Source organism: Arvicanthis niloticus, chromosome 25 (genome assembly GCF_011762505.2).
Source record: "Arvicanthis niloticus isolate mArvNil1 chromosome 25, mArvNil1.pat.X, whole genome shotgun sequence".
NCBI classification, from domain to species: domain Eukaryota; kingdom Metazoa; phylum Chordata; class Mammalia; order Rodentia; family Muridae; genus Arvicanthis; species Arvicanthis niloticus.
The window spans coordinates 13,192,351-13,218,471 of NC_133433.1; the positions used below are offsets into that span (position 1 = coordinate 13,192,351).

A 26,121-nucleotide genomic window follows, 5' to 3' on the forward strand; every position below is an offset into this window, starting at 1 on the left:
GAAGTGGGAGGCGTGTCGCTAAGGGTTTGCCTTTCCTGGCTTCTTCCTGGCTTCAGAATGTCAGCTGTTAGAGATGCAGTGGGATGATCAGATGAATGTCACCCAGATAGGTAGACAATGGTTACTTCTGTTGAGCCCTTCTCAATTCACAAAGGGTCTGAGAGGTTTGGGTTAAGCCTGTGTGAACCACTGTGGCTGACCCAACTCCTGGACTAGTGTGAGTGGAAAAGCTCCACTCTGTCACTGCCTTCCCACCATGGAGGAGAGAATCCTCTGAAGTGGAGAATTAGTCAGACTCCCTCTTGAGTTGTTTACATCAGACTTTGCCTCGGTGGTGCAAAGTTGCTTACCTCAACAGCATTCTTCACTCCTGATTCTGAGTTTACAGACAGAAAAGTCCTCCCAAAGTCTTACAGATGCCTCTGTCTCAGAAGTGTTACTGTCTCCAGTAATCCCGTGGGAAGCAGGGATGTGGCTGAACAGTGTCAGCTGCAGAGGCTGATAAGACTCCCCAGACATTCAAGAACTGAAAACCACCAGTGCTATTCTGCAGAATCAAAATCCGTTCTGCCCAAACTGTGCAGTATTTGTTTGATCATCACAATGCATTTATTAAGCATGCAGTGGAGGTTTACACAAGATTCTAAGATTAGAATTGTTGTTCTAACTGAGGAAGAATTATTTAAGGTGCAGATTCCAAGACTGTATTTCCAAAAGGAGGTATGGTTTAGTGAGTCCTGGAGCATGTCCATGAATCTTCATTTTGTTTAATAAGCCTTGCAGGTGAACCTGTTGCAGGATGGGAAATTCTCACAACCCAGTGGCTCCAACATGGTTCTACACTATCCTTCTCTGGGACCCCAAGAAAAAGTCCTTTATTCACTCAAAGCCTTGGTTTCTATCTGATAAAGAAATGTCATTTTGTACAATACAGAGTTGTGGGTTTTGTAAGAAGGGTTCAGCTATGTATTTTGTGATAGCAAGTACACCAAAAAAAATGCAGGGTCTTCGGTTTAAAAATCTTTAATAATGTCAAGGGAAAATGGGACATGGTTAAATGTGGGCTCCCTAGGGTGTTACATAAATCACAGATTTTTTTAAATAACCGCATAAACATATGTGCTTAACACATTTGATAAACACATCCATTGTATCTTCACTCAGAAATTTTCAACCATGCTTCATCTAGGGCTGTGTTGATGCCCGTGGTCCCTGTTACCACCAAAGACCATAGGGATGTCTGCGGGTCTGTACTGACCACTGACTCCATGTTGATGTCCATGTCCCATGTTGTAGCCAGAAACCAGATGGAAGCCTATGATCTGTGCAGAAGTGGCTAGGCCCCGGGTGAATCCAGCAACGGAAACGGAAACACTGATACTGTTGCTGAGCTGCCTATGATAACCGAAAATCGGCAAAAGTTCCGTCTGAGGACTAAGGATGCTAAGGTAGTGGATATGGAGGGGCTTAGGAGGTCATCCCTGCAACAGATCTTCAAATGGGATACAAATCTGGGCCAAAGGCACAATCTTTCCTCTGGGCTTTGTCCAGGAGCTGCCTAACCACCACCAACTATCCACCAGGGGGCAGAGTGGATCCTGGTAACCTGATTTCCAAAGTATTTCTCTTCCTAACAACCACAATTAGAGAGAGTTGAGGCTGTTTCATAACCTTGGTTCTCAGGATACAGGTTGACATCTACCTTGGTAGTGATCCAGATACCTCTTGTCCTGGTTTTGTTTTATCTTCTTTTTTTTTCTCCTTCAAAGAAGCAGAGTGCTTTTAAAAAATTAGTTTTTAATTAGAATTTGATACTCACTACAACTTAAAGCATCTCTAAACACTTTAAATGTATTGGGTTTACCTAACTCTCAAAATAAGCATACTGTGTGGCATTATTAAGGTTTTTAGAAATAAGGGGACATAGTAAGTACGCCAGCCCTGAAGCTCGTGGTAACCATGAATATGCTTTGATCATGTTTTGATCATGTCTCTTCTACATATTCCATGTGAAAAGTTTCATATATACACACATTGAATTATAAGCAAAATTTTATATCATTGGTTTTATTGTTTGTTCAGACAATAATTGTGCACCATAGACATCTATAAGTTGTCTCATATTCATTATAGATTTTCAAATAAACACATGTAGATATGTGTTATACAGTGAATAACTTACTATATGATGTTGGGTGCATCGTAGTTTATTTAACCCTTCCTGTTTGTGATTCTGTAACCAGTGTCATTGTATCCACATCTACTTTTTCATGTAACATAATTTCTTTAGATTCTCAGAAGTGAAACAGCTTTATAAAAAGATATGTAGTTTTTATAGTTTAATAGTAGTAGGTTGTGATTCTCTCCAGATACTCTCCTATCCACTGGGATTTATTTTTTTCCTCTGTGTCAGAGACAAAAAAAAAAAAAAGAAAGAAAGAAAGAAAAAGAAAAGAAAAAGAATCTACAAAGCCTGCTGTAAGTGATAATTAAATACTAAAGATGAAACGCTGCCAATTTTTACGGTGGGAATCTGGCTATGCTAGATGCGCCGAGTGTGTTTAACTGATGAGAGAAAGAAAGAAAGAACAGAAAGAAAGAGAGGGAGGGGAAACTATGTGACAAAATCAAACAGAATCACACCATGAAAAAGATCTCATGTGAGAGGTTTATTAAGAGGGAGTACGGGGGGCTCAGAGGCTGCCTCTGGGTCGAGAAAGGAAAAGGGGAGAGGTGGGAGGAAAAGCAAGAAAGAGAGGGGGGAGGAGGAGAGCTGGAGGGCCAGAGGGAGGGAGGGAGGAAGGGAGAGAGAGAGAGAGAGAGAGAGAGAGAGAGAGAGAGAGAGAGAGAGAGAGAGAGAGACCACCTCTATTTGTTGTCAATCTATGGGTAGTTTTCTTTTGAGTTCTTGGAATGCTTCTTATAGGCTAGATGATATGAAACATTGGAGTCATCTCTTTAATATGATGAACATTCTGTGAATAGAAAAGTTACAGAAAATATAGGAAATGGGCAATTATCACTTGGAGAGAAGGAACCCCTGGCAGTCAGCTAATTTCCTTTACTTTTGTTAACGCTATCAGTTCACACAGTTGTGTGATTATAGAGGGGAAAAAATTCATTGTATCCCTGCTCTGCTGTAAGACCAGAAAAGAAAGAAAAAGAAAAAGAAAAAGAAAAAAAAAGAAAAGAAAAAAACATTGGTAAAGTCCTTGTCTTTATAGATGGGTAAGAACTATGGCTCACTATGTATCAAGTGAACGTATGAAATTATTTACTAGCACACAGTTAGAAGTGGCAGAACTAATAGTGGACTCCAGATTGTATGTTCCATTAAACATTTAGTGAAGATTTGTGAATGAATGTGCTGAGTAGTCTTTACGATCATCACTGGTTCTGCCAGTGTACATGAATAAAAACCAATAGACGGAGACAGAGAGTAAACAGACAGACGGAGACCACTTCTAGGTGAGGACATTTAAAGATTTATTTTTATTGTATGTGGACGTGTGAGCACCCCCATGGATGTATGTGTATGCTCAGTTCCAGAGGAAGCCAGAAGAGGGTCAGATCTCCCTGGAATGGGACTGGCAGACAGTTGTGAGTCACCTAAAGTAGGTGCCGGGCACTGAATCCTAGTCCTTTTCAAGAGCAGCAAATGCTTTTATCCATTGGAACATCTCTCCATCCCCGAGTTGGAAACATTTCAAGACCTAAAATGTGAATGTATCTGGCTAATCTGGCTACAGCCTGAAAGGTATTGGAACTTTTAGCATCTTTATTATTCTAGAAAAGGCAAAGAACACAACACTGGTGTAGAAAAATGAAAATAAGTTTTAGGAATTTTCAGCAAGCCTGGGCACTCTCTTAAATACTAAAGAGTTTAAGAGTTCTAGAGTTTGGGCAATACACAGTCAGCAGCCTTCTTGTTTTGATGTTTATCGTTGCAGTCAGTGCTAATGCAGAGCAATTTTCCAATATTTTATTCTGCTGGAAGGACAAAAGGATGTGACAACAAAATCCAATAGTTCTGAAAAACTAATTTTCAGTTCCTCTATTTTAAAAAGGAGAAGCTTCAGAGAAATGAGAAAAAAAAAAGTTACCGAAAATGCAGAGGGCGCAGAATGTTTGTGTGTGTGCTGAATCTCAGCAGTGCATTTAAAAGTCATCCAAAATGTCAGGGCTTCCCCACGGAGCACATTGGGTTAGAGCTGGATTGAGTGATTTCATGACTTGATTAAACATTCTTCAAGCTAAATCTTCACTTGAAAATTATTAAGTTGGAAAGATACACCGTGGTCCTTACTGTCGGTGTCAAACTGAGTGACTGGGAAACCTGTTATGTGTGATCCAGTACCTTTCACTGAGGAGTTTTATCGGGGGATGAAATACATTTTAAAAGGTATCAAACACAACACACACAACAAACTTTTGTGGATAAACAGTTACATCTGAAAATATATGTTGTTTCTTTCTCTATTTTCCATAGTTGCAAACATGGCCTAGTCAACACATCTACGAACTCTGACCACCTCATAGAATATTACCACTGAGTATAACAGTGCATTATATTCTCCAGATAGAAGATTCTGATGTGGCCTGTTAGGTAGCGATCACGCTTGACATAGAGACGTGCCTTTCACATTGGCAAGATCTTACTGAGCAAAGATACTTGTCTTATCAGGCCTGATAACTGGAGTTCCATCCCGAGAATACACACAGTGGAAGCAGAGAACTGACTCCCTCATGGTGTCCTCTGACCCCCACACACCATAGCATGCACACCCCCAAACACAGAATAACTATGTCATAAAGATGTGGCCTCCAAGATCAAACCATACCATGCCTTTAGAACATATATCTAGAATTATCACCAAGTTATACACTGTTCATTTGAGATCACAGGGAGGAGTTCAGACTGACTATTGAAGTGCTTATTTAAAAAAGTAAGTCCAAGTTTACATACAAAGTGACTGTGATTGAAGGCAGCCACTAGCAAGCACTGTTGTTGTTTTTGCTTTGGGTGTTTTATATTAGCGTATTTTAATTACACAAAATAATGAGGTCATTGTAACATTTTCACATATGCATATAATGTTCCTTAATAATATTTTTCAAAGTTAACATTTTATTGCCAAAGACGTAGATACATTGAACTTTTTACTTAAAAAAAAAATGTTGCCTAGAACAATGATCACCCAAAGATGTGTAAGGTTCAAAGGTGCAGAACTGGCCAGAAAGAGAGAGAGAGAGACAGAGAGACAGAGAGAGACAGAGAGAGACAGAGAGACAGAGAGAGACAGGTAGAGAGAGATAGAGTTAACTGGTTTTTCAGAATATTTATAAATCAAGCACTTGAAGCTAATCTCCCCAAAACATAACTGTCTCACGTTCGTTTTGAATTTTTATTTTCTTTATTGTTAGTATGTGTATGTGTGACTAGAGGTACATTCGTGTAGATGTCAAAGGTTAACTTTCCGGAGTTTGTTTCCTCTTTTCACTGTGGGGCCCAAGAATGAATTAAACTCAGTTAAAAGCCCCTGAACTATCACCTCTCCCACAGCTCATGGTCTTTTGGATGTCTCAGCCTTCTACATGATTGTTCAGCTTCTTATCCCCACCGTCCATCTACCAAGAGAAAGGGTGAATCTGGAAAGTGTTCTTTTAGTGAGAAATGTAAAACCACATATGAGTGAACCTCAAGCTTAATAAAAGGATATAAACATTGAAAACTTTTTCATATTAAAGATAGGGTTTCTGACTTTCTACTTCTAGGCCTGCAGAGACTAATTTACAGGGAAATCTTTTCTCAGAGTACATGGCCTTATTTTATGGAAGGCACTCTCCTGTGTTTTCTTATTACTACTAATCCTGAGGCTAACCATTGAAAACTAAATAAATATTTCTGTTCTTAAGCTGAAGAAATGGAGTACTTGTGAACCGGCTTTTAAGTGGCAGAACTGGCCTTAGAACCATGTTTATCTATTCCCAAGCCTCGGTTCCTTCTAATGTGACAACCTTGTTATGATTTACAAACCGCTTTGATATGCATAATTTACTTTAATTTGCCCAGTGGCCCTACCAAGCCTTTCCCTTCTTGTCTTGTAATGCCAACTTTGTTTAAAAGAATGCTCTATTTCCCTCTGTTGTGATACTTGTTTACGTATGCCCTTCAGTCTTGCACCCTACTCCATTGTGCCTTCAAAACCTGGTCAATCTGAGAAATCTTCCTTATAGCAGTCCTACCTTTCTCAGTGTATCTTACTAAGTCTCATTTCTGCCCCCAAGAACATTCTTCAGAAGTCTGCCCTATTCTTGCTTCTAAAACATGCATCCCCCGCCCCTCCCCTCCCGCCCCCCGCCCCCCCCCCTTTCGTTGTTGCAGGTCACATTCCAGACTTTGGTACATGCTACGAAAGCATTCCAGCACGGGGATATATCCCCATGCATTAAAATACGTACTTTCATTTAAGTTATCTTATCTTCTGCTGAAAAAGTAATCATAGACAAATTTCAAAAATGCCTGTACACAAGGAATGGAAGTGTATGTTTGATCTTGAAGGCAAAAGAAGTCACTGTCACTTCAAGAGTGCCAGAAGTGAGGTTGCAAAAAAATAATAGAGGTTGCAAAGAATAGAGGTTGCAAAGAGAAGAGAAACATATCAGAAGCATTTGGGTTGAGCGCAGCTGTGAGGCATGTGATTTGATGCCTTTGGGAAAAGGAGCAGTCATATGCACCAAAAAGAAGTATCAGAGTTCAGATCGCAGCTGGGGACATAGCTCAGTGACACAGGACAGCTATGGCATCTCAGAAGCCTGGTTCAATCTTCAGAACAAGAATGTATAAATTAAAAACTTGTATCTATTTGATTTTACATTATACATCCATAATAAAACTATGTGCATTTATAAGAAGCAAAGACCATATTCTCAGAACCATAGATATGAAACGCATTTCTTTAGAACTGAAAATCTGCTAATATTCTGCTTCTACAACAGAAGGAAAGCTGTGGTTGATATTGTTGAGTAGCAGGTACTGAGTTGAAATTACAGTGGATCTTCTGGCTAGAACACACACAGGTGCTTCGTTCTCTCAGCTGAGAAGGTCTAGCAGAAATAGCATCCTCTTAGCAAACCCAACTAGTACCCAGATGCTGGCTCTAGCAGTATTTGTTCGAAAATAGGACCAAATGTTTCCTCAGAAAAATAGCTGATTCTAGGCCTGGGACAGGAAATGTGCAGAATTAGCCTGGACCACTTTATAGTGCCAGAAATGGAGGAAGTGCTAGGAACCAAACCACAGTGACACAGGCATGTAAAAAGAACCTCAGGCCAAGTGAAAGAGCTCAAAGTAGTCAAAGCTGAGACAATCTGTGCCCCAAATAAAGGGAATAGCATTGAATTATCATCCCAGGTAGAAAATAAACACTGTGGCTTAATATCAGTGCAAACAAATGATTAAATTAATTAATAAGTGAAGGAGGAACAATTAATCTCCCTTATAGAAAAATTTCTGGAACTATTGCAGATACTTTGTACTGAGGGGGACATCGTCATGCCACTTCTCAGGGATACTGCATGTAGAGACCTTCAAAAGATACAACGTGAAGAGAATGGAGGGGGCAGCTTTACTTTGGAGAAACCTGGCAAATGCTACCTTAGCCCAGAAATGAAGTCAACATCAAAGATGCTAAACTACGTTAACATCTACCCTTGAGAGGATGCAATGGATCTTTCTCCTTATCACCAACAAACTGAGCCTGCTTATAAGACAGAGTCTAGCAGTGAGGCATCCTGTACCACACCTGATCAGTACGTCACAGATTATTAAGGACATAGACACTAGAGATTATCAATGACCCGTGTCTTCCATAGAAAGCATTCATCTTTCCCACCCTCTCCCCTCCCATAACATTTTTATTGATTCTCTGGGAATTTCATATCGAGCACCCGGTCACAATCACTTCACAGTCCTTCCAGAAAACATTTGTTTTTGTTTTTGTTTTCTTTTTTTTTTTCTATCTCATACCCACAGTACTTAGCAAACGGCGGCCATTTCATATTTGCTGTTAATGACACTGAAATATTAAAACTGTTACCTATCAAAGAAAGTTTCTCTAGCTCAGTCAATAATAACTCTGAGCTGACTTTCAGCCACTGCCCAGTGAGCTCAGAATCTGGTCGTTATTGTACAAAATTGTGCTTTCAAAACTCTTAAGTTCAAGTCCAAGAGGAGAGAAGAAATCTGAGACCAAAGGGAAGTGCTGGAAGTGTCTCACTGTATGGCTCAAGTTGGCCTTGAACCTGTGATCCCTTTACTTCAGGACCCTAAATGTTAGCATTAGAGGGGTGTTCCACCATGTCCAAACTAAAACCTATTTTTAACAACTTGAATTAGTTTTGAAATAGAATGACCATAACATGATTTTAGGCGTCTTCATGATTTTCTCAGATGCTAATACCAGAAGTATAGATTTAGAAAGGGGCTAAAAATGGGGTTATTCGTGTAGACCATAAGTAGTAGTGAAAATGACTCTGCCTGTGTCAGTACTGATCCTGGCTATGACCGTACCTATGAGCACAATTATCTAAAGCAGGAGTCTGAACTAGGTAGATAACCAGGCGTCTTGAAGCTAGCCACCATATTATTCATGACCAGAGAGCTTTACAGACATTATGGCTGGAGAAAGTACTTTATCTTTTGATCATTGTCGCATGTTCAATGGTTGATGGTGTTGATGAACCTGGTATATGTGTGTAATGAGAGCAAGGAGTGAAGGAGGGGACAGGAAGGAGATATCTCCCAATCAATCATTTCCTAAAGGATGCTGAGAGAACTGGTGTCATTATCCCATCTGAGAAAGACATCCACTCAAAAAGTAAGTTGAAATAAAATTCAATCTGATCAGTACTACCCTTGTTCTTTTTGATAAGAAGCCAACTTCTGTAGTAGCAGAAACATACGCACATGCAATACACACGTGTCTGCACCCTCTGCAGGACATTACATATGGGCAAATCCTCTTTGTACCATTGACTTAGGCTGCAGAATGTCAGCTGTGCAGATGCTGTTACATTTCAGAGGTGCTGTAGGGAACACCAAGTGCCCAAAGCTTACCAAGGACTATTAAGTGGTAGTGAATCCTTTATCAGGTAATTTCTTTTGATAACTGATACCATGCTAGAATCATTTTCATCAGATAAAGTGGATTCTAAAATTTCAACAAGTCTAAATTTGGTACTGCTATTTGAGAGGTAAAGAAACTTTATAGTCATATGCTTTTTATGAAGGGATAATTGTCTCCTTCAAGAATGCTGGTTAGGATTCTCAGTGGGGTAGACTGTAGACTTTGCAGAGCAAAGAAGGCTTGCTTTTCCAGCTCGAAATTAATTGGTACTCAGTAAGCCTGTAACCCATGCACTGGGTTCTAGCAGTAGCATTTCTAAGCATCCAGGTTCACTGCAATCCATGGCAAGGCCTCTTTTCACATCTATATTGTGGCAATAATGCATCCTTCCACCACTGTTAGAGGTTCTCGTCCATTCATCAGCAGACTGTCCCTTCCCTCCTTCAGTTTGCCACCTCACTTTCTACACTGCTTCTTCCCCCTTGGCACCACACACCCTCTCTTCTCAGCCGAAACAAGTCTCCCTCCCACTCTGTCTGTCCCTGTCTGTCTCTTTCTCTGTCTCTCTGTCTCTCTGTCTCTCTGTCTCTCTGTCTCTCTCTCTCTCTCTCTCTCTCTCTCTCTCTCTCTCTCTCTCTCCTCATTTCCAATCTCTTTAAACATACACTGATCAGGCTCTGCCTGCCTTTCTTCCTTTACTCTTTCACAAGCATGCGTCAGTGAGTGCTTTTACCATCTCAGATGGCCTTTTAGTTGCTGTAGCCTATGGATGCCTATTTCAGTGTCCATCTTAATGTGCTTCTGTTCAGTGATACTCTGCAACCTTCTAACGCTTTTTGAAGTCTACTGGCTCTCTTCCCATCTTGCCATTCTATTCGATATCCTTCAGCTGTTTAATGGTGAGGTTCCTCCTCTATTTGTACACAGTGAACACTTTACATACTATCTTAGAGTTTCTATTGCTGTGACAAAACACCATGATCTAAGCAATGAAGATAGAAAACGGTTTATTTGTCTTATATACCTTGAATGTCACTCCATGAGGGAAGCTAAGGCCGGAGTTCAAACTGAGCAGGAACCTGGAGGCAGGAGCTGATGCAGAGGCCATAGAGGGATGCTGCTTACTTGTTTGCTTAGCCTGCTATCTTACAGAACTCAAGACCTCCAGCCCAGGGACAGCCCTCCCACATCAATCAGTAATTAACAAAATGTTTTACATGTTTGTCTACAGCCCAGTCTTATGGGAGCATTTTTCCCAGTTGAGATTCCTTTCTCTCAGATGACTCCTGATTGTGTCAAGTGGACATAAAACTAGCCAGCATATATACTGTCTAGGGAGTGAGCTTAATCCATGTCAGCTCTTTGCTTTCTAGCTGTAACCTGCCCTCTTCCTGCCTCTAGCTGTCTTTAGGTTTCACTTCTGAAACTTCTGGCATCTTCTTGGGTATAATTCATTCTGTCCAAAATATCTACACCCACTGAAATGGTCTTCTTCCTACACTGTCTCTTCTCATTCAAGAGCCCCACCACCACCACCACCAATCTACTTGTGGTGCTAAACACTAAAAGCAAATTAATACAAGCAGACTACCTGAGTTTGAATCTCAGCTCTCCTGTTTGTTAGCTACAGCTGCTATTCTGGGCTATAACTGCATCTATCTGGGCCTTTGGTTCCTCAACTATAAAATGGAGATAGTAACAGTACCAACATTACAGTGATCTTATCTAGATCAAATAAAATAACTTTAGAAAAACATCACATTCTCCAGGTATGTGATTATCTCTTCTACCATTTTAATATTAAACATACAGACCAGAACACTAACACTCCCTATAGTTGAAAAGCATTCAGCATCTACCTTTGTTCTTAACACTGAAGCTTCTCCCCTTATCCAGCATAATCCAGCATAGGCAGGCTTGAGCCTGCTCCAGTGGTCCCGAGCAAGATGTGTATGTGTGTGTGTGTGTGTGTGTGTGTGTGTGTGTGTGTGTGTGTATGTGTATGTGTGTGTGTATTGTGTGTGTATGTGTGTGTATGTGTGTGCGTGTGTGTATTGTGTGTGTGTATTGTGTGTGTATGTGTGTGTATTATGTGTGTATGTGTGTATTGTATATGTATGTGTGTGTATGTGTGTGTGTATTGTGTGTGTATTATGTGTATGTATTGTGTGTGTGTATTGTGTGTGTATGTGTGTGTGTATTGTGTAAGTGTGTGTGTTTGTGTGTGTGTGTATGTGTGTGCATTGTGTGTGTATTGTGTGTGTATTGTGTGTGTATGTGTGTGTATTGTGTATGTATGTGTGTGTGTTTGTGTGTGTGTATGTGTGTGTGTGCATTGTGTGTGTATTGTGTATGTATTGTGTGTGTATTGTGTGTGTATGTGTGAGTATTGTGTGTGTATGTGTGTGTATGTGTGTGTATGTGTGTGTGTGTGTGTGTTATTCTTTTTCTAACACTTGAATACTATTCCAGATGCAGCTATATGATAGACAACATAATTCTCCTGATGAATGGGGCACTGCAAAAAAAATCTGTGAAAGAAGTTCTAGCCAAGTGTCACCCACTGGGCCGTTTCACAGAGATGGAAGCAGTCAACATTGCAGAGACCACCTCAGATCTCTTCAAGGCTGTGCTGGTCGAAACACCATTAGGTATGAATACTTATTTGTGAAATGGGCTGTGTACATTAGCAGAGTCATTAGCAAATTCACCTTCAATATGCAACATTTTTATGAATGTAGTTTTATACTATTCAGATTCATAGCTGTGTACAGGATATCTGAGCTGGACATGGTGGCACACAGAGAGACCTGGCTTCATGAAAACAAAGAACACAACACAGCAAAAAGAAGCATGTAGGCCTGGAGAGATTGCTCAATTGGTAAAGCACTTGTCCTGCAGGCATAAGGACTTGAGTTTGAGCCTGAGACTCCGTGTAAAAAGTACAAGTGCTAAGGCACATTCCTTTAATCCCAGCACTGAGGAAGCAGAGAGCCATAGAACTTGCTGGACCGCTTGGACTTGGCAAGCTTCAGGGCAGTGAGAGACTCTATCTCAAAAACAAGTTGGGTGGCTCTTAAGGAATTGCACCTAAAGTGTACTCTGGGTCCAGTTGTATGCACTCACGCACGCGCACACGCACACACACGCACTCGTGTGTGTGTGTGTGTGTGTGTGTGTGTGTGTGTGTGTGTGTGTGGGCACCCATGCATATGTACAGAAATATACATAAACACACAAGCAGAAAAACATATAAGGTTAGGTAACTTTGTATCTTGTTACTCAGATGAAGGCAAGTGAGGGGATCTGATCTTTGTCATTGATAAGCATTCAGATTAGAGAAGGGGCTGGGGCTCCTATCCCAACCCCCAAATCCTTATGCTTTCTACCAGGTCACAGACATTAAATGAACTTGTAAGTTCTCAAACTTGGTTCCCTTTCTGTGTTTTATACAATTAGTTCTTTATCCTTTCATATTAAATTCCTATCTATTTCGGGTCATATCTAGGGAGCATTTTGTTTTAAGAAGTTTAGAAATGTCATTGTTATGAGCCACTTGGGAGCATCCATGAAATTATCTAGATCAGTTATGAGATGACTTAATTTCATTATAATTTTGTGCTGATAAGAATGCCATTGTTCATAATGGTAAAGGGGAAGTTTTCATGCATTATATATTACTGTCAGGAAATCCAGAGTGGTGGCAATTCATTGTCGATCATTGACAAAGTAGCTTTTATTTTAATTTGGGGAGCAGGGGCTAAAGAAATGTCCCATTAGTCAGCACTGGCAGCTGTTCTGGAGGATGTGGGTTCAATTTCTAGCACTCACACAATGGTTCAAACTATCTGTAACTGCAGTTACAGCGGAGCCAACAGCCTCTTCTGGTCTCTGCAGGCACTGGGCATACACACACACACACACACACACACACACTCACAAATGTTCATTTTACAGGCAAAATACCCATCCATATAAAAATATAAAAAACAAAATAAAATAATTAATTTGGAGAGCAGGGTTAAACATAGGGTATTTTGCATGCTAAGAACATGCCCTACACATGAACCTATGCTCTGAGTCAAAATGGTTACCCTTCAAAGAGACATGTTAAAAAGTCAAGGGCCTGTATGTATCTGAGGCTCAGGTAGTACAACCTGGTGGAGACAAGGCGAGTCTGGAATGAGTGAGCTGTACATATGAAGCAAAGTCTGCTGGGTCCCTGTACAATGACTTGGGTAATTTAGTTTACCCCAACATCCTCACTTTATACTGTAGTGGTAACAGTTTTGAAAATGAGTTTAAACATAGTTTTAGTAAAACAATGACCCTGGTAGGGTGCAAATGGTAAATACTGGTTAAAGGTTATGATAGAATATGAGGAATTGCAAAAAGAGCCTTCAGTGACTATTTCCAAGATGCTGTGAAAACTAAATATGCCAGTGTGTATCTACTGTTTAGAACAGCAAGCAGTGTCTAGGGTTCACACACAGTAAAAGCTTGATGAGTAACAGGTCTGTACTCTGGCTTGTTATTTGTATATTTTTTTCTTTCAGCTCCATTCTTTCAAGATTGTATGTCTGAAAATACTCTTGATGAACTGAATATTGAATTACTGCGCAATAAACTATACAAGGTAATGGTTTTCCCAAATGGATTTTTTGATTGCATACTATAACTCTAGTTGGAGTTCATTACTAACAAAGTTACTTTACCCATTGGCCAGCTTCCACAATTATTAAATAATGCCTATTTGGAATATTACCTGTATTGTTTTGGCTTTTTTTTAACTTATATGTGTATATGTCAGTTTCTTCTATCCAGCAAGATTTTTAAGAATAAATAGCATATCCTATTCTTCTGTATCATTTATTCTTTGTCCAATTCCCAGAATGCAAAATGTTAGATGAAGGTAAATGGGTAGAAATATGTGAGGAAAAACTGTATCAAAGGCAACTCCATACACAGTAGGCATTTTGTTGATAGTGTCTGTTTCTGCTGTACAATTTTCTGTACATGCAGACATACAGATAATTAAACCCATGTCAGCATTACCATCTGGTAGATTCTATGTCATATGTAACACTGCATGATCTGATTGTCTGAACTGTGTTGCCACCATTAGAGTAGACTGTGTACTATAAGCTGAGCAAAATCTGCTAGTGTACACTGTCATAAATTAACATGCACTACTGTGGTATGAAAATAGTGTATTAAGCTCAAATACATGGTCCTCTCAATAGTATTTTATTATATGCAGCCTTTTGTACACTTGAGCTTTAACAAGGCATTCCTGAGACATAACCAACAGAACATAGTGTTCTAAGCAGTTCACCTTAATTTACCCAATCTAATAGCAAAGCTACAAGGTTTGTGCGATTCTTGTTCCTCGTATCAACCGGAGGTATATGGAGAGAGGAGGCTTTCCTTTGCAGAAACAACTTAGTATTGAGTTAGTTAAGTATTGGAACTGGAATGAAAACACAGGCTGTCTGACCTTACAACCTAGATTCTACTTTCCCAATGTATTCCCACAGTCAAAGCCAATGTGTCTTATGAGATTTAATGTCAGAGTTACTAAATCATTTACAGAACTCAGAGAAGGACTTGGCACTCTAGTTAGAATAGCTGGAATCAACTACATAAAATAATCCAAAAATAGTACAAAAATGATTGTTAAGTAATTAGACATCGTAATAAGTGCAATTTTGTTCTTTTATGATGTTCTTTTTCAGTCTGGCAATGGGAATATTAAATCTCTATTAAATTCACTACAGAATATCCTATAGTAGAAACAATTCAGTGACCAGGAAAGCATTTTATAAGCTATAAAAAGATGACCTAGAAGTTTTTAGAAGGAAAATTACTCATTTCATTGTTAAAAATTTTCCTTCTTTCTAAGTCTTACCTTGAGGCATTCTACAAATTCTGCAAGGATCATGGTGATGTCACGGCAGAAGTTATGTGTCCCATTCTTGAGGTAAGAAGGAGCCTTTGGCTCTGTCTTTGACAAATAATGAGTTAACATACTTGTCCTTGCTTTGACCATGATGTATTGTTTTTATCTTAGAATTCACCTGAAAATTCAATAAGCAATGTCATTTGATGTCTTAAAAGTGCTGTTTTCTTAGAAGCCAGCATTGTAGCTTGGTGGCTTGAACACTTAGTAACACATATGGGGCCTTGGGTTTCATTTCTAACAATGCACAAATCAACCAAACAAAATGACTACAAATGCGTGGTTATGATTCATGTTGATGGATAAGTAGAAAGTGGGTTACAATTCAGTAAACATTTTGGATACTACTAACAACTGGTAAATTATAAATCTTCCCTGGAATTGGTGTTGCTTCCTTTTAAATCTTCTTTGTAGCACCAAAAATCCCACCATGCTCAGATGTTCTCTTGACAGAAGGTTGACATCTAAATTGCATGGGAAGAAGTAGGCACCCAGTGAGGCTGGTGTTCATCTCAGATTGTATTTGACAGACATCTCTCCATAGCTTTCTAATCTTCTTGACAAATGAGTTGTCATTTTGATGTTTTCTAAATCCTCATTTTTGCCCTGTGAAACTAAGTTTTATCTAGGGAATAGTTGTATTCTCTCTCTCTCTCTCTCTCTCTCTCTCTCTCTCTCTCTTTTAAAGGGACTTCTGGTTTCAAGAAAAATCTATTAAGCACTATTCTTTAGGCAAAAAGAAAAAAAATACAGGTGGCATTTCCATATATTTTAATACCTTTCTGAAACTGCCTTTGATATAATTCTCAAAATATATATCCATTGCAATTTTATAGTTAAAGTTTCTTTGTTGTTCCTTGTTAAAGTACTTAAAGTAAAGCCAAGCTGTTCTTGAAATAAAAATCTTACCAGTCTCTGAAAAAAGTATAAAAATATGTTTTCGTATTATATATTGTTAAGTGGGAATTTAACAAATAAAAACACTTTTTCATGATGCAATGTCGCAAGTGAGCTAGTCTCTCTTGGTCATGCTGGTTACATAATGAAGAATATAGTAATTTTAGGCGGTGGTTGTCTTTCTTTGCATAGATATAACTGCTCATCATTTCATCCATTTTTCCAAACTACACTTTGCAGTTGTTATAATTCTGTTGGTGTAGTAATGGTGTGTCAATCTATGCCCAGAAATATGTTACATGAAAGTTTTCATAAAACCTGTAGCCTTATAAAAAATGTGTAATGACTCTTACCAGAAAACATTGTCCAGAGGATATAACACAGTTGTAGCACCCTTACCAAAAATGCATGGGGTCCTCAGTTCACTCTTTAGCACTGTCTTGGTCAGTGTTCTACTGCTGTGCAGAGACACCATGACCAAGGCAACTATCCGAGAAAATTTAAATTGGGGGTCTGCTTACAGCCTCCGAGGTTTAGCCCATTGTCATCATAGTAGGAATCATGGTGGCATGCAGAGAGATGCTAAAACAGTAGCTAAGAACTGCATCCTGATCCATAGGCAGAGAGGGGGTTGGGGGGAGAGAGAGAAACTCTAGGCTTGACAAGGGCTTTTGAAACCTCAAAGCCCAGCTCCAGTGACACACTTCCTTCAACAAGGTCACACCTCATAATCCATTTCAAATAGTACTACTCTCTGGTGACTAAGCACTCAAATATATGAGCCTATAGGGGCCATTCTTATTTAAACTACCATGAGTACTTAAAAAAAAAGATTAAAATCCAAAATTTAACACTATGCTAGATTACTATATGCCAATGCTTTGTCTAAATGAACTCGCTTTGACTTCAAGACTGATATTTTAGAGCCTATCTTTCAAAAGGGGGCTCCTGAGGCACACAGATGGCTAAGAGCTTCCCCACTGGCACACTATTAGTAAAAGTCAATGTCAGGATTTCAGCCTGAGCAGCTTGGAGTCAGTTCTTGTACTCTTATCAAAGGTGGCAGGCATACTGCTTCAGCACCCACAGTTCTTTTGTGTGTAAAAATTTTGTGTGTGAATGTGCTAATTCACAGGCAATATTCTATCGCATAACCTGTAATCATAAGAATATGTAAGAAGTATGCCTTTGCCATTCTCATAATGTTTTGGAGTAATGTTTATCAGTAGAAAAATTTGAACTACCATATACCTAATGTTCTTGTGTTTTTCTTTCCTACTCCAAGAATACAGATTACATAGAACTATCTTTATACATTTACATAGAAATGTCAGCTCCAAAAGACAAACAATTACAACTTTTCTAAAAATATGCTCAGATGAAAGTAATCAGTTTTATATGTATTGAAGATCACCTACTTGGCCTCTTCATATTTCTGCAGCTCCAGAGTATTACAACTTATACTATTCCATATATATGGTCTTGAATGTCGGTTGATGGGAAACCTTGAAAAACTTGCTGCAGGAGAAGAGAGCATTGAAGACTTGGGAATGTATTTCAGAGGGAGAGTGCTTATCTAGAAGGCATAGAACTCCAGGTTCATAACCCAGCCCTGCAGATGAGGGGGAGAAAATGAGGGAGAGATGAGTATATAAAGAGAGAGAGGGAAAAAGGAGAGAGGAGAAAGAGTAGAGTCTCCTATAATCTCAAGCTGTGTCAGACTGTGCTTAGGGATGATCAAAGAACATGTTTTTAAAGTTCTTAAATTATAGTCATTTTCACTATAAGGCTCTGCATTCATGCCAAGAGCTTTCAAATTGGAGGAAAGAACATTAAAGTATAAAAAGAACTCAAAAGAAAACATCCAAATAGGTAGGAAATAGAAGTACGTGTTATGAAGAGAAAAATGCTCTTTACGGGAACGCCCCTTCCTCCTTAGTGCTGGCAGTATGTCGGCATGCAAGGGTATAGAATGGAACGTGTGCTTACAAGCTAAGAAATAAACTAATAACGAAGGCAAAGCATAGGAAATGAATGGGCTATTTGATAATCCATTATATTCAATCTTCTTTTCTTAGCCTGATTTCTCCCCATCTACCTGTTTATTTAGTTTTTAAGTGGCTTACTTATCCCTAAATTTAAGTTGTGACCATTCTCCAAATGCCCCGTGCTCCCTTGAGCAGCAGTCTCCTCTGGTGGGGCCTCTGCTGTCTTAATGCCTGCACCACTGCTTAGCCTGTCATATTACTCTGCTTAAGATTCTAAAATTTAGCATCTTACAACTAGAAAGAATATCTGGGCCGGCTACCCTCATGTTGTTTTTTTTCAAGGATTCTTATTGTCATGAACAATTCCATTTACATTTCTTCTCTTGTCCCTGGAAGTTCTAAAATGATTTACAAGACTGATTATAGGCAGGAGCCAGATTGTAACTGCGTTTGCTTCCAAATAAGGCTACCGTGCTTCTTACCCACCCATAATTTCCAGGAGACTAATCAAAAGGACCTGTGAGAACACTCACTCCCCTGGTGATAAGAAACACCTGTTCTAACAGAAACATTCCATTAGAGCTGTTGCAAGCCTGGCTTTGTCACTAGCTAGTAAGTGTGGAAAGTAATCAAGAACAGCACCGAGCCAGTCTTTTCAGCTTTCTTGTGCTGGTAAACAGCTGTGGATTCCTGTTAAAGGGCAGAGGGACGGCCATTGGTTTACGTTTAGACTATGACTTGAGATTCTGCATTTTTCCCATTGACGTCAAAGCTACTGAGCCATGACTTCAAATAGCATCACTGTAGCGAACATTGTAGGAAATTCAAAAGTGATGAAATCAAACAGACTGTTCTGTAAGATTTAGTAGATAGTTAGAATACTCCTCTGTGACAGACATTGAGTCCAGAAATGAGCAACAACAAAAAACAAACAAACAAAAAAAGACATGGTCCTTCCAAGAGTTAACAGTAGAAAATGAAAATATACGGGGACAGACTTCAAAATGGAATAGTAAGTACAAAGTATTTCAATGACTTAAAGAAGAATTCCTGAGTTCAAAGGACAATACCCAGCATAAAGGGTGGGGGCCTTGAGGGAGCAGAAAGGGTCCTGAGAAGAAAGTTATAAGAGCCAGATGATGATGAGGAGCCTGTGAAATACTTTCATCTGGACGTGATGTAGCTGTTACACATGGGCACTTAGGACAGTTGTGGTTACCTGTACAGACCTACATAAGATCATCTCAGTTTTAAATGCCAGGATGGAGTAAAGGAGAGGACCTGAAGCCCAACCTCTAGCTGAAGAACTATTGGCAGTTGATTTGGGTGCTGGAGGAAGCTATTTTTCAATAAGAGTGTAATGTGGCAGTTGGCAGGCTCCCCATGCTCCAGTGGATGGTCCCGTACCATTTGTATATAGAACTATAAATTGGACTCAGTGGGTTAAATGATAAATGTATCTGGTGTGTATGTGTGTATGTGTGTCTCTGTGTGTGTGTGTGTGTGTAAATATATATGGTATATATGGTATATGAATCACATATACCATATATACATATACAATGTATAGTATGCATATAATATATATACCATATTTTTTCACAATAAAAAGAAGATGGAATGGTTAATGTGGATGTGAAGAAACAGAATGCAGAAACATGAGGAACAAAGGAACAGGAAAGAACTCTTAGGAAAAATGGTATGATTACAGGAAACAGGATTGATGGAATAGGAGCTCACTGGCTTGTAGTGTTCAGCACGGGTCATGAGTACACATTGCCCTACTTAAGGATTCTAAGGAATCTGGCCTTGCAAGGAAGACAAATCACTCCAAGACACATGATTCTTAGCTACAGAGTCAGAGATGGCAAGTCATTAAAAAAAAATCCAAATCATGAAAATACAGATGACATAAAGTATAAAGTTTAATTACATAAAATAAAGAAATACGGCTAGGGATGTGGCTCAAGGGTAGAGCTAGTGTGACATGCTCGTGAGGCCCTAGATTGGATCCTCAGCATCACAAACAGCGACAATAATGCCAGCCACAGTGACAGGAACAATGAGAAGGGGTTGGTAACATGGAGAGATGCACGGGTTTGCTGTTCACACACCCCAGCACACATATTCCCCCGCATTGCCTTATTCCCTCCATGGCCACACAACACTGGTGTTATTCTCACCTTTATGGAAAATACATTTATGACCCTGGTAACATACATGAAAACAACATGTGATTGACTCATTACAGGGATCCTGGGGGGGGGAGGGGACTTTGGTAGGGTTTCAAGAGTCATAGGCTGACCCAGGGCTGCACAGCCTCCCCCAGCAAACAAAGCTCTCCCTTTCAGAAGGAGACTAAAAGGATGCTAGTGACACATGCCTACTTTGTAATTAGACATGGACACAAGATCACTTCAGAAATGCAATCCTGCGTGTAGCTTGTGGTGTAAATGATGATTAGATTTGCTGCCTTATGTCTTTTGCATTCAGTTTGAGGCCGACAGACGTGCTTTAATCATCACTCTGAACTCATTTGGCACTGAGCTTAGCAAAGAAGACAGGGAGACCCTTTTCCCCACCTGCGGCAAGCTCTATCCGGAGGGGCTGCGGTTGTTAGCTCAAGCTGAAGACTTTGAGCAGATGAAGAGAGTGGCAGATAATTATGGAGTAAGTGATTTCACCAGCACCCTGAGTGCCTTGCATTACTTCAGCACAGGCCCTTTAAAAGCTCACACATCCATTTAGACACCTCATCCAAAGTTATACCCAGATGGCAGCAAGCAGAGCCTCTTGCAGTAATTATGCCTCCCAGAGAAACACTTCAACTTTCCAGTCCAAGCTGGTGTCTTTTAAAAATCCTGCCAAGAAAGCCCTTGTTTAAATCTCCCAGGAGTGGTTATCTGAGCACTTCTTGAAGTACCTTTTAAAGCGAGTTTCCCAAGAGGCTGAGGCAAGCTTCTGGAAGTGGGAGGTCATGTCAAAGCTATATAAAAGAGCCTGATCCCAGTGTTCCTTTCAAGTACCCACTGGGGAAACAAGAGTCAGGAAGGAATAACTATAGAGAACATGGGATGTGCGTGGCTTTTCCCAACTCCTGTGCTTAAATGGCAGAAACTGGCAGATGAACAGAACTGTTCGCTCACTCTCGCTTCTCCTGCATTCAGTGCATCTCACCCAGGTCCCACCTCCTCAGCCTTGTGGGTAGTCACACAGATAACCTGCAGTTGTTCCCATCCTCAGCTTCAGAATGACATGGGTGTTTCCTTGTGGGTTACTGAGTTCTTCTAGGAGAAATCCAGCAAATACTATTCCCTAGTATTCCATTTATAATTGAGGGCAACTCTTTACTATAATATTAAAATCTGGGCTTCTCCCTGGTTTCCACACCTTCTGTACTTGAAATTCCTTGAGGTGTATCAGTTGTTGTCTCAAGGAACTCCCAAACCTACACTGGTCAAACTGTAAGAGTTCACTGAGTCTGATGCATTTATATGCAAAAATGTCAATGTACAGTGAGGAAAATGTAGCTTTTGCCCAGTACTTGTAGCTTTGAGTAAGTGAGAACGTGAGAAAGGGGAAATTTCAGCCATCTCTTTGGTTGTTTGGATATTTTTCAGAGTGAGGGGATGTCAGGAAGTCAAAAGCCTCACCAAAAGCATTCAGCCCTTAAGTTACAAATTTTCTTTAAAGCACACACACACACACACACACACACACGAAACTAGCAATATGTCTATTGCTAAGAAGCTATATTTATATGCATTTGTACAAACTGAAAAATCCTTTACATTTTAAACTCTTCTCTTTGCTTTAAGGTTTACAAGCCTTTGTTCGATGCTGTGGGTGGCAGTGGGGGGAAGACACTGGAAGATGTTTTCTATGAGAGAGAGGTACGACTTGCAGTGGAAGTGTTATTATTCATGTTCTGTTGTTGTTATCAATGTTGTTATCATTGACTTTAAGTATTTCCTGGCTTAACATTTCTTTTTATATTTTATCAGGACAATTGATGCTTTCCCGGAAACATTGTATACTTTCACTTCCTTACAATACTAGAGCTGCACAGCTATGAGTAGCCTCACAGGCACTGCCCTGTGAGGAGTGTGTGTTTACTGGGAGCTGTAAACATGGATGTTTTGCATAGTTAGTGACGTAGAAAAGAAAAGTCAGGGCATCCTCCCAGATACAGACTTTCCTCAGTTTGGTTCCCCTCACTCCCTAATTCACGAAATCTGCAGAACAGTTTTTCCATAGTTAAAGTGCAGGAATTCATATGGAGACCCAGAGCCTAGATTATTCCCTTTCCCTAAAAATTCCTGCAGATGACTTAATCAATTGTTCTTGGGTCCTTGGCTACTATACTATTTAACAACAACAACAACAAAAAATTGTATTCTTCCTAATCAAGTTTGTTTCTACAATTCTAGATAAATTTTCTAGTATATTCACTTGACTGAAATCATTGGCCCACCTGTGCCTATCTGGTTGAAATTATTAAAGAACAAAAGTCAGTGTTGGGATATCACCTCTTGCAGCTTGGGAACTTTGTTCCTAGACATTAGGCATTTTCCAACAGCCTACTTCCTTGGAAAGAAGTGAGACCAAAACAAAGAAGTAATTTCAGGCAGGAATCTAAATCTTAGGCTATAACAAAGAAGATAAGCCTTTAGAAACAGTGATCAAGGAAGTATTCGTGGAATTTTGTTTATTGCCTTTCTTGTTCTTTGACTATTTGTGTTTATTGTCTTGCTTGTTCCTTGACTATTTGCATCTATTGTCTTGCTAGTTCCTCAACCTACAACTGACCTTAATATTTGCATGTAATTAAAATGGTATAAAAGCAAAAAGGAGGAGGGGGATGGGATAGGGGTTTTTAGGGAGGGGAGATGGGGAAAGGGGATGACAACTGAAATGGAAATAAATAAAATATCTAATAACAAAAAGGAAGAAAAGAGAAAGTGGAAACAAGGCACAGAATCTAACATACTAGGGATCTTTAAGACCTACACAGGCTGTAGCAGCACAACAAAGGGACAGTCAATAACGTCACTCTTTGTAAGAAAGATGAGTGTCTCCAGAGTCTGCGGAGGCGTCACGGAAGGTGTGCAGAGCAGCACGATGGGCCCTGCATCTTTTCTGCGCACCTCTTCTGCGCAGCATGGTGGGCCGGGTACCTCTTCTGTGCCACATGAGAGGCTGCATATCCTTTCTGCTTCTTTTCCACCCAAAAGTCAAAACGGAACAAAGTGAAAGACCTGCTCAATTTCCAACTTTATTCTAGTTTTAAGGACTTTAATTTTCTTTTGCTTACTTAATTTTGAAGAACAAAGCAATACAGCTGCACGGACTGTAGTTAGGGAGCCCTATAAAAAGCTCGCAATGACAGTCTGGATTCAGTACTCTTGCATTGCTCTGAGAGGTAGACAGCCTTAAACACCTCCTCAAATTTTTTGAAGCTGTGGCCTAGAAGGAATACTTTACCTAAACGAGGCTAGCCTACCAACTGAAAGCAAAATAAAAAATATTGCAAAGCTAAACTTACATGCCCCAAACACACCTTTCTGTTGGCAGCACTAGGATGTGAAGCCTATCGTGTGAGTCCATAAACTAACTTACTTTGTACATTGATATTTTCTACATTTGTCCATGAGACACTTCCTTAAGATGTGCTAAGTTGCCTCTGATCCCACTATTGGTCCAACTTGCCCACTACTTAAGAACACATAAGCACTACGGAACAGAAGCCGTTTCTAGCCCGTTTATCGCTTCATAAATGTAGTGTGTTCTAGGAAAGCTGACGGTCCGTGTCATCTCTTTCCTTCCGCAGGTACAAATGAACGTGCTGGCATTCAACAGACAATTCCACTGCGGTGTGTTTTATGCTTATGTAAAGCTGAAGGAGCAAGAGATGAGAAATATCGTGTGGATAGCAGAATGCATCTCACAGAGACATCGAACTAAAATCAACAGCTACATTCCAATTTTATAAGCCAGTATGGGGGCCTCAAGTGCAGAAGATCATACGTGTTGAAAGGAAGTTACTGAGGAAAGGAAAGGGGATTGTGTTACATTATCTAGATTATATAAAAGGAAGTCATACCACTTTTCCCTCTACCGCATGTGCACTGGAAGCCCAGTAATTAGAGCTTGAAACAAAGTATTCTTTTCTTGTTCTCAGCAAGCCTCCGTCATTTTTTTCACGTTTATGACGTATCGCTCGCTGGCCTCACACATTCATTTTGATTCACCCTGCGACACTTTTCGTACTTTCATTTAGCCATACTAAAATCATACATAAACAGGTTCTTCACTCCTTCTTTTCCATTCTTCTCCTCAAGCTCAAAAACTGAGTGTCTGCTTCACCTTTTAAGTGTTTGGTCCTTCCATGCATTCACAAAAATGCAGAGCTGTGGGTAGCTAACAAACACCACATTTAGGAAAAAAAAAATGTTGCCTTCTTTTCCCCCCAGGACTTTTGGATAGGTAATCCTGAAAAAGTTAAATTCCCAAAATGCAAACATTATTAAATTTATTACTAAATTACATTGTCACAAAGCACGCACACACACACACACACACACACACACACACACACACGGAGAGGGAGGGAGATATAAAAAGATGAACAAATTATATAGATTTCTATACCATTGGTTCTGTCACACTTTATTCAAGAAAATTTCACTAATTGTACTTTGTTCCTTCAGAGGAAAAGTCACAGGTGTAGTATGGTTGCTTCATAAAATTGAAACCAATGTAGAAGCTGCTCAGAAAAAGAAAATAGCAAGATATGTCTCCAATCTTTTCTTTAAATATAAAAAGTATTTTAAAATATAGTCTGTATTTGTTGTTGTATAGAGACTGTCTTGATAGGTAGCCAAGGCTTGCCTTTGACTGTCTTGATATGTAGCCAAGGCTTGCCTTTGACTGTCTTGATATGTAGCCAAGGCTTGCCTTTGATCTTCTTGCCTTTGGCTCCTGGTATTCAGGTTACAAACAGATGTTACTAAGCCTAATTCCTTGGTTTGAGCCTGACACCTCCACCATTCTTTTCCTCTTCCTTCTCCCAACACTCATTAACTTCTCAGTTTCCATCCCTATTCTTGCTGTATTTCATCTCAGAGCAGTCTAAGTTTAGTAAATTCCACACTCCAAGTTCTTTCCAGTCAGCAGCCAGTCCTACCTGCCCACTCATATCTTCTGTGGACTACCCACACCTTCTCCCTCCTCATTCCTTTTACCATCACCATCATTTTTCTCCACTTCACCAAGTGGAAGAACACACGCACACGCACAGGCACACGCACACGATGCTAGAACATATACACGACCTTATCACCTTATCAGATGACATTGTTGTGGTTTTATCCTTTATATGTTATAATAAGTGAGTCCAGGAGTTTTGATGTCATTTTGGATGATGGCATGGTCATAAAATATACCCTATGTATACACAAAAAGAAAGTGTAAAACATATACAAGGGGCCACATCTTCTTTCCTAAATCATTTCTTCTTCACATCTTTGTTATTTCACCTGGGCTTTCCTCAATTATTTTACAGCTGCTCCTCTCTCCCCCAGTTACCTGGTGATATAGTTTCCAGTTTCTACCACTGACTGAGGGCGTGGTTACTAACTGATGTCCAACCCACTGGAGAGAGAGTGTCTCAACAAGGATAATGCCTGGATGCCTATGCTAGAGAAAGTGAATTGGAACTATCTGTAGAGAGAAGAAGTAAAAAGGTTCACATAAGCCACTGCGGGCATCAGTGTATTACAAACTTATTACTCCTTGGAGAACGGCAAGTCTCCCAGATTCACAAGTGCCATTTAAAATCTGTAATCATTGACGACATGGGAAGCTCAGAAGGAGCTCTACAACAGGGGATGACTTCAGCACCTGTAAGGCTACTTAAACCAGTGGTTAGCAATGCTTCCTTCTAACTGTAACACGCACGTGGCTTTCTTACAATATAACACAGCACATGACTTTCTTACGAACAGTAATAAGATGGTAGCAGAGGCACCAGTACTAATCTTGATTCTCAGCAGTGAAAGTCATCAACTTTTATTTTGTCAGTGCTGGGAATTGATAGGGTATGACAAGCACATGCTCTACTACTGAGCTCACCCCAGCCCAACAGCAA

General features: G+C 39.8%; 1 protein-coding gene across 1 annotated transcript in view; it reads left to right on the plus strand.

The window, feature by feature from the left end:
• Atp6v0d2 (ATPase H+ transporting V0 subunit d2) overlaps positions 1 to 24,152 on the plus strand; it is a 42,970-nt gene extending 18,818 nt beyond the window's left edge. Inside the window, exons 3-8 of the mRNA XM_076924101.1 lie at positions 11,601 to 11,779; positions 13,685 to 13,764; positions 15,031 to 15,108; positions 20,466 to 20,642; positions 21,791 to 21,865; positions 23,803 to 24,152. Coding sequence (XP_076780216.1) covers positions 11,601 to 11,779; positions 13,685 to 13,764; positions 15,031 to 15,108; positions 20,466 to 20,642; positions 21,791 to 21,865; positions 23,803 to 23,964 — 751 coding nt within the window. The 3' untranslated portion in view covers positions 23,965 to 24,152. The remainder of the gene's footprint in view (positions 1 to 11,600; positions 11,780 to 13,684; positions 13,765 to 15,030; positions 15,109 to 20,465; positions 20,643 to 21,790; positions 21,866 to 23,802) is intronic.
• The last annotated feature ends 1,969 nt before the right edge of the window (positions 24,153 to 26,121 follow it).